Source organism: Octopus bimaculoides, chromosome 10 (genome assembly GCF_001194135.2).
Source record: "Octopus bimaculoides isolate UCB-OBI-ISO-001 chromosome 10, ASM119413v2, whole genome shotgun sequence".
Taxonomy (NCBI): Eukaryota; Metazoa; Mollusca; class Cephalopoda; order Octopoda; family Octopodidae; genus Octopus; species Octopus bimaculoides.
In genome coordinates, this window is record NC_068990.1 from 16,770,410 (window position 1) to 16,780,669 (window position 10,260).

General features: G+C 36.0%; 1 protein-coding gene across 2 annotated transcripts in view; it reads left to right on the top strand.

Moving 5' to 3' along the window:
• The window catches only part of LOC106879924 (erbin), a 137,440-nt gene that overhangs the window by 92,163 nt on the left and 35,017 nt on the right, over positions 1-10,260 (top strand). For both annotated transcript variants that reach the window (XM_014929681.2, XM_052971061.1), the window contains exons 6-8: positions 3,848-3,937; positions 5,007-5,127; positions 9,774-9,848. In XM_014929681.2, the coding sequence (XP_014785167.1) occupies positions 3,848-3,937; positions 5,007-5,127; positions 9,774-9,848 (286 nt within the window). The remainder of the gene's footprint in view (positions 1-3,847; positions 3,938-5,006; positions 5,128-9,773; positions 9,849-10,260) is intronic.

Here is a 10,260-nt window from a genome sequence, read left to right on the forward strand (position 1 = left end):
ATATATATATATATACCGGGGTAAGCACATAAATATGAAACAAGGTGGAGAAAAGAGTACTCAAATACAAGAGGTAGAGTAATATGCTTTATTTAAATAAAGTATGTATCTATGCATACTCTTCTCCTGTTCTCTGGTGGTAGTAGTGGTGATGATTGGTGGTTGAAGTTGTTCAGAGTGGAAGTAAAATGCTAAAGAAGTCTTGATCTGTCCAGGCGAAATCTTTAGTGACATTTTGTCTGCCTTTATGTTCTGAGCTCAAATTCTACTGAGGTTGACTTTGCCTTTCATCCTTTCGGGGTTGATAAATTAAGTACCAGTGAAACACTGGAGTTGATGCAATCAATTGGTCCCCTCCTCCAAAATTTCAGGCCTGGTGCCTGTAGTAGAAGGGGTTATTATTATTAATAAGATGGTGAGCTGGCAGGTTTGTTAGCACAGCAGGTAAAATGCTTAGCAATATTTCACCTCTCTTTACATTCTGAGTTCAAATCCCACCGAGGTTGACTTTACCTTTCATCCTTTCAAGATTCATAAATTAAGTACCAGTTGCATACTAGGGTTGAGCTAATCGACTGGCTCCCTCCCCCAAAAGGATTATTGTGATAGGATTATTATTATTAAGGCAGCAAGCTGGCAGAATCGTAAACATGTTGGGCGAAATGCTTATATTATTTCACCTGCCACTACATTCTGAGTTCAAATCCCACCAAGGTTGACTTTACCTTTCATTCTTTTGGGGTCAATAAATTAAGTAGCAGTTGAGTACTGGGGTCGATCTAATCAACTTAATCCGTCCCCTCAAATTTTAGGCCTTGTGCCTATGATTTAAAGGATTATCATTATTACTATTATTATTATTATTATTATTATTATTATTATTATTATTATTATTATTATTAAGGTAGCAACTCCCTGTGACCTCAACTCCCACTAAGGTCAACTTAACTTTTCTTCCCTCCAGAGTCAATAATATGATGAATACTAGGTTCAATGTTATTGACTATTCTCCTCCTCCAGTTAAGAATAATATTAATAAGGAGGTTATTGTATACACTGCTCAGGTGCACTGCAACACATTGAGAAAGAAAAGGGGAAGAGAGGTGACCAAGTAGAGAAAGAGATCAATGAAGGCTAAAAGTACACAACAACAAAAAAAGATAGAGAAAAGCGAACATTAAGAAAGCCTTAAAAGGTGCATGAACACAGGGCTTTGACCCTTTTCTTATCATATTTCTGTTGAAATATTCTGTTATTGTTTCTATTAATTTTGAAAATAATGAAGAATTTAGTTAAATAATTTTGTCATTATTAAGCGGGTGTTTGAAACATAAATTAACATGAAATTTTGATAGAAAGTTTTGACTTACATCTCTCAAAAACAAATCATAAAACCTGGGGTGGGTGCTTTTGTATCAAAAAAGCTTAATTTTATGCTGTGGGGAAAAAGAGTAAAGAGCAGGATGTTGTGGCTGTCATGTCTTCCTCAAGGATATCAGTTACTCAGTGGTGCTGTCTGTTAGAAAGGAAAAAAATTACAAAACAACTGCAGCTGCAGCAACAACAATAACAATTACCATGTTGTATTTCAATAAGAAATAAGGAAACAAGAGTCCATCGACAACCTCTTGGTCAAGTGAGGTCACCATGAGTCAGTACGTAACCTAGCAACACATCAGACCAGTACCCCCCTGCCACACACACTTACACTAAAGTTAGAGGTGTGTTCAATTTTAGTTCAGAGACCTACTTCTGTCTTTTGTTTTATGACTAAGACACAAACAAACAGGGTTTAATAAAGTCCATTTCCTTTTTTATTTTGAGGAGTTTCAAGCAGGGGTTGGCTAGGTTAATAAATTTCTACAATTGGAAATGATGGAGTGGTTGTTGTTGTCATCTTGGGCAAGTGTTGGGGAAAAGGCAGAGACAGAAATGGTAAGTTTTCAAAATAAAACACTCTGCAGGCAGCAACTGTCAATAAAACAGAAATTAAAAAAAAATTATTCCTCTCTCTGTGGCCTGTTACCAAATGATCCAGAAATGACCTGTTATTAAACAACAGCAAATTCCAATGAGTCAATGAGAGACGCTGTATGGTTGTTTGACCTGCTAGAAATAGCAGTCAAATATCTGTCGAATAACACACATTGCTGTCTTATAGAAAGACAGAGCACTTTAAATAATGTGGTTCTACATGATCCTAAAAGAGAGGCTGAATGGGCATGACTGGAATGCTTTATATCATTAGTCTGTCTTCTTGACCAAAATTGACCTGGGGCTAAATAAGAATATTGACTTTTAATGACACAAATTGCCTCAAAGTGGTTTCTTGACCTGCTAGAAATAGCAGCTAAATCTCCTTCAAATTGTACCCAACTATCTTAATAAATGAATGACACATTAGATAATGTAATTCAATACAGTGTCTGCAAAAAAAGAAGGCCAGGCTGGTCAAGGACGAGTTGCCTTTTATGCTTATAAAAAAAAAAAAAACTTGCTTTCATTTGTCAAATTCTGGAATAAACTGCTTGCATTGGTTGTTAGCTATAAGGACACTGTACCCTTCAAGATTTCTATGCTTCCTGAAACTTGCCAACATTACTCCTGACTTGCTTATGCAGCTTTTCTTCTTTATGGTTCTTTTACTGTTCATTTTTTTACCTTTCTCTGTTTTGTGTCCTGAACATATTTTTGGCTCTTGTTGTTGTCTCCCCTTATTTGAGTTATTGCTTCTGTTTCCGCTTCTACTCTTTTCAAATGAATTGTAGTATACCTGAATGCTGTATTCAATAAGCTCATTATTATAATGGTGATTGTGGAGGTGTAATGGCCCAGTGGTTAGGGCAGTGGACTCGCAGTCGTGGGATCGCAGTTTCAATTCCCTGACCGGGCGTTATGAGTGTTTATTGAGCGAAAAACCCCTAAAAGCTCCACAAGGCTCTGGCAGGGGGTGGTGGCGAACCCTGCTGTGCTCTTTCACCACAACTTTCTCTCACTCTTTCTTCCTGTTTCTGTTGTACCTGTATTTTCAAAGGGTCAGCCTTGTCACACACTGTGTCATGGTGAATCTCCCTGAGAACTATGTTAAAGGGTACACGTGTCTGTGGAGTGCTCAGCCACTTACACATTAATTTCACAAACAGCCTGTTCCATTGATCGGATCAACTAGAACCCTCGTCATCATAACCGACGGATTGCCATGACGACGATAATGGTGATTAAGGTGGCGAGTTAGCAGAATCATTAGCATGCCGGGTGATATTGTTGAGCATTTCATCTGTCCTTAGATTCTGAGTTCAAATTCTGCCAAGGTCAGTTTTGCCTTTCATTCTTTCGGGGTTGATCAATTAAGTACCAGTTAGGTACTGGGCTCAATGTAATCGACTAGTCCCTTCCCCACAAATTTCAGGTCTTGTGCCTATAGGAGAAAGAATTATTATGATGGTGATTAAGGTGGCAGATTTGTCAACATGCTGGATGAAATGCTTCCAGTGAATCAAATGAGTGCCTCTATATGATTGTTTGACCTGCTAGAAATAGCTGCCAAATGCCACACACACTGCTGTCTTATACAAAGACAGGACATGTTAAATAACGTGGTACTACATACCCCTAAAAGAAAAACTGAATGGTGACATTTCATTTGCTTTTATATTCTGAGTTCAAATTCTGCCAAGGTCATTTTTACCTTTCATCCTTTCGGAGTCAATAAAATAAGTACTAGTCAAACACTGGGGGTGATGTAATCAATTAGCTTCCTCCCCTTAAATGTTAGACCTTGTGCCTGTAGTAGAAAGGGTTATTATGATGACCCCAAGACTTCATTTTGTGTTTGTATCATTTCTAGGTTACCTGATGGTATTACACAACTGCTCAACCTGAGAGAACTTTACTTGAATGACACCTTTTTGGATTTCCTCCCAGGAAACTTTGGCAGGTGAGTCCTATCACATCTTGTGGGTGTATGTATGAGTGTGTGTGTGTATGTGTGTGTGTGTGTGTGTGTGTGCATGCGTGCGTGCATATCCCTATGCACCCATTTGTCTGTATTAACTTTTACTTTTACTTGTTTCAGTTGTTTGACTGTGGCCATGCTGGAGTACCGCCTTTAGTTGAGCAAATCGACCCTAGGACTTATTCTTTGTAAGCCTAGTAATTATTCTATCGGTCCCTTTTGCCAAACTGCTAAGTTACAGGGACGTAAACATACCAGCATCGGTTGTCAAGCGATGGTGGGGAGACAACCACAGGCACACAAATACATACATACATACATACATACATACATACATACAACGGACTTCTCTCAGTTTCCGTCTACAAAATCCACTCACACAGCTTTTCGTCAGCCTGAGGTTATAATAGAAGACACTTGCCCAAGGTGACATGCAGTGGGACTGAACCGAGAACCATGTGGTTAGTAAGCAAGCTAACGTATGCATACATACACACAGACAGCCCCACATACACATGTTCACAATGCATACATACATATATGTACATAGATACATGAATGTATACATAGCATGTATAAAACCATGTAAGTATATATGTATATAGTAGTCTAGTTTTCATGAAGCATTGTCTGATACACATATAAATGTTTTAAATGTTTATTTTTGAAGCCAAAACAGTGCAAGTTATAAAAATTAGCAATACATGTTGATGGTTAGTATTGTTACCTGGTATTTCAATATTTCAAGGTTAGGACCTCTTCTTCAGGAAATGTATAGAGAAAAAGTGTTGATAGCTGATTTCTTTGACATTCTGACCTCAAATTTCCCCAAGGTCAGTTGGCCCCTCATTGTTTTTACAATTGCTAGAATAAAACTACCTCCCAGGAACCATGACTCACAAAGTTATGGCACTGTGTTTTATGTTAGAAACTGTTGTATTTTAACAGATTTTTAAAATCTTTTTTTTCTGTTTCTTTTGAATGTCATTCATCAAGAATCTTTTTGGTTATTTGTAAGAAAAGATTTATTTATTTGGAATCTTATTTGTAGGCTTACCAAACTGAAAGTTCTGGAACTTAGAGAAAACCATTTGAAAACCCTGCCAAAGTCTTTCTCTCGTCTTGTTGAGTTAGAACGGTTAGACATTGGCAATAATTCGTTAACAGAACTTGTAAGTTCCTGTCTTTTGTACAATCCATTTTGCACTCTTTTTTTCTTCTCTTTAATTTTGCATTGTTGTTGCTTCTCATCATCATCATTATCATGACCAACATCATTGACATCATTATCATCATTATCATCGTCTTTGACATGATTGTCATTGATGATATCAACATAACCATAACCATCATCATCATCATCATCATCATTGTCAGCAACAGCTTTCTATGCTAAATGAATCCTCATAATCCAAATGATTTCTTATCAGGGACTCTTGCTCTCATAAGCCACTACTCCTACTTATCATTGGGGCCTGGCCTCTATAGCAGAACAGCCTTTCTATTGCCAACCACTTTACTGAGTATATCGGATGCATTTTTTGTAGCTCCTGCACTGAAAAGGTTGATGAGCCCTCAATGAAACACGGTTGAAGGGACCTCACAACCCAGTGATTTGTCTACTTGTTTACCATCCTCTTTGCACTGGCACCAAAGATGTTGTCGAGTCTTTGGTGCGACTGGACTGGAGGATCTCTCAACCCTACTTTACCCCTGCTGGCTCACCAGTCACTCTAAAGGACGCACTAGCTGGGTAGAGCTTACAGTCGTGGTACTATCATATGTGTATATAAAATAATGTTTGTATTCACAGATACACACACATGCATGTGTGTGTGTGTGCATGGGTATGTGGTTGTTGGTGTCACCTTGTCATGACATTGTATGATATGTGTAGAATGAGTATCACTGACATACAAGCATTCTCCTTCATTTCTGTTATTGTGTGGAAATGTGTCTGGCCATTGGAAAAATGTGGAGGTTGGTGAGAGGAAGGGCATTGCCAAATTCCATCTCACCCTTGCAAGCATGAAAAAAGAGACATAAAAACAAAAATGATGATGAAAAAAAAAATCAATACCAACCTGAAAATAACTGATTTCTTACATGTTACTCAAGATTTAAGAACCAACACATACATATATATAATTTTTTAATTTCTAAATAGAAAGCTAGCCATACCTGAGCCAAATTCAACCTGTTTGTCATATGTTGTATGACAGATCCAAATATATTATCTTTAAATATTCTTTTGTTAACCCTGAAATAGCACAAAAACCAATTTTACATATAAAGAATATCATGACTTATTTATTCCTTTACTTTTGTGCATGAGTGAATTCTACACAATTCCAAAAGTTTCTATAGCAAACAAAAATAACTCCCCCCACCATGCCTTTCTATCAGCCCCTCGCCACTACAAACATTCTTTCTTTCTATCTCTTTTTATTCCCCCTCTTCCTAAACAGCTACTTATCCTGACTGTCCAGACCACACCTAATTTTCATTCACATTACTCCACTACTAAAGGAATAGGCTGTTAAAGCACCAAAGATTATATAAATCCAGAAAGGACAAAAGTAAATCTCTGTCTGATGATGGTGGAACTTCAAAGTCACTGTCAGCCTTTTCCTTATAAAAATTCATAAATATGTTCTCTATAAAAAATATTAAATAACTCTTTCGTTTAAAATAAAATTGTTTTATATATAAATTGACATAAACACAAACATTAATATATATATATATATATATATATATATATATATATATATATATATATATATATATATATATATATATATATATATATATATATATATATATATATACACATACACATGCACACATATATGTCTATACATACATATATACATATGTGTATATAATTATGAATATATATATATATGTATATATATTTATATATATATATGTATATATTTATACATATATATGTATATATTTATATATATATATATATATATATGTATATATATATGTATATATATATATATATACATACACACACACACATATATATATGTATGTATGTATATGCATGCACACACACACACACGCACACACATTTAAAACACTGACATATTCTTGCTTTCATCTCTTTTCTATTTTCTTCACTTCCTTCCCCCCCCATCCCCACCTCACCACTTACCACCACTCCCTCTTCTTTTCTCTCTGCTGTCACAGATTCCTTCTTTCTTTCTTCCTTTCCTTTTTTCTTTTCCTTTCTGTTCCATATTCTTTCTATTCTCCAATGACCTCATGAGTCTCATTTAAACCAATGGCACTGCCTTGCCTGGTTGCTTCAACTGAGTTCATGTTTGTATCAGCTTTAGTGAGTCAGCTCAAATGAAGCATGGAGTTTCACCATCATCATCATCATCATCATCATCACTACTATTTCCACAATCATTATCTTCACCGCCATCATGGCAGTAACACACGAACATCATCATCACTACTGCCATTACATCTTTATTTATCATGCCATCTCCATCACCGTCACCTTCATAACAAATGATGAACACATTTCTGTATATATATATATATATATATATATAAACAATATATGAGTATATGAGTATATGCATATATATGTACATGTATGTATATATGTTCATCCACATGTACATATAGATACATAACTGGGTACATGACGTGGCAAAAGAACAAGGACAAAAATGGTAAACAAGGTGCAACAAACAAGCAGGCCACATAGAAACATCCCCTTCATCAGCTGCCACCATTAAAACTCCGGCGTTTCGAAGAATTAAGGCAGTACGCATCGTTAAAAATGGTTATATATATATATATATATGCATGTATGTGTGTAAATACATGTATGTATATGTATACACACATATACACACACATACACACATCACATATACACAAACATATACAGACACAGACACAAACACACATGTGTACATACATGTATTTACACACACACACACACACACATGCATATATATATATATATATATATATATATATATATATATATATATCAAAATAAGCAACACGGATTAGAAATGTGTGTGTGTGCATATCAGCATATATATTTATATATAGATGCATATATATACACAAATACACACACACACAAATATATATGTACATACATATAAAGATAAACTCATATAGATAGACATATATGTATGTATCTCTCTATATGTGTGTATGTGTGTATCATCATCATCATCATCCTCATCATCCGTTTCTCCATGCTTGTATATAGATTAATGTTGAAAAATACTTCTTATGAAAACAGGAAAACAAACTATTTCATGTATAAAGGAGTTTTTAAGGAATTTAAATGGAACAAATAAAGGATGTCTATCGCGGGCTACCGTAATTCTTCACCATATCGCGGTTCACCTATTGCAGTTTATTATTTAAGCTTATGTTGATTCCTCTGTGGTGTTGTTTTGCATTTATAATAAAATAAATATATACAAATTATAAAAATAATTAAAAAAATATACAGTACTGTTTCTACTTTGCAGATTCTCACCTATTGTGGGAGGTTTTGGAATATAACACCCACGATAGTTCAAGGGATTACTGCATTGGTATTTGAACATATCTTATATTTTATATAGGAATCTTTACAGCAAAATAGACTTTTGACCTCACATATTGAAATGTATACATAAACAAACATAGGCTTCATGGACATGCATAGCGGACATGCATAGCGGACATGCATATCATGTGTTTATGTGTATATTAATAATTATTTCTACTCTGGGCACAAGGCCTTGAAAATTTTGGGGGAAGGGGCCTAGTCAATTACATTGACTTTAGTGTGTAACTGGTATTTACTTCATCGACCCCGAAAGGATGAAAGGCAAAGTTGACCTCGACAGATCTCTCAAAGAAAAACAATTGGTAACAGTTCTTTAAAGTAAAGGCTATTTGCCAACATGATGTGGCTGTCCCGAAAGGGATGATGTTACTATTGTTTTAGCCCCAAGAAACATCATTTCTAGTTGGCTATACGTGACACTATCTGTGTCCTTATATTTTTGAACAGGGAGCTCAGCATTGCCATCAAGTGCAAAACAACAGCTACTCTGTGTTGATAAAGAGCCATAACCCAGAAACTAGTCCACAGATGTTGTTTTGCATTTGATGGGAATGCTGAGCTCCCTGTTCAAAAATATAAGGACACAGATAGTGTGTCACATAGCCAGCTAGAAATGATGTTTCTTGGGGCTAAAACAACAGTAACATCGTCCCTTTCAGGACAGCCACATTATGTTGGCAAATAGTCTTTAAGATAAACAAAGTTCTTTTTTAATCTAAAATATACTCTCCTTCATTTTCTACAATGCTGCTAGAGTTGCAAGGCCTCTCTTCCAAAATTCACTTGTCCATGAGGGAAAATACTCCTCCAGTACTGTTCTGACCTTGTCTTCAGAATTCATAAATTTTCCGTCCAAATGATTTTGAAGACTGCAGAATAAATGATAATCAGATAGGGCAATATTTGGCGAATATGATAGGTGGGGCATCATTTCCCATTCAAACTGCTCCAGCCTCTGGAATGTCATCCTCACTGTATGTGGTTGATGGAAGAACACCTTTTATCTTGAAATCAAAGTCGGTCGTTTTTCTTCTAGTGCTGACTTAAGCTAGGTGTATACCATATACTTAATTAACTATATATATAGATATACATACATACATATTGATATATATTGTATACACAACTCATGCCGACATGGAAAGCTTACATAAATGATAGTAATGATAAGAATAAAAATTTATGTCTTTCTCTCTCTCTATTTCATAGTCTGATGTCATTGGTGGATTGGTCAGTCTGCTGGAATTATGGTGTGACCAGAATAAAATATTTACCATCTCCTCGGTAAGTTCCAAATTGGTTGCAGAGTTTTGTTTTCTCTTATTGTTATTTTAGTTTGTTTTTCACAATCTGTTCTAAAGACTCAGATGCTGCCTTCCTCCAACACCGCCTTCCCCCACTGTCTTCCTCTTCCTCATCATTGCTGTGGTTGTTATCATCACCATCACCAACATCACACACATACATTCATGCATGCATGTACACACACATACACACCAAAATTGACAGACACACATACACGTGCTACTGACTCATGCACACACACACACACACACACACACACACACACACACACACACACACACATTCACAGAATACTGGAAACTGTGTGGAAGCCTGTGGAAGGAATGTTTCCTGTTCTGTTAGTGCTTGGCTTAACAATATCATCACCACCACCACCACCACCACCACGACC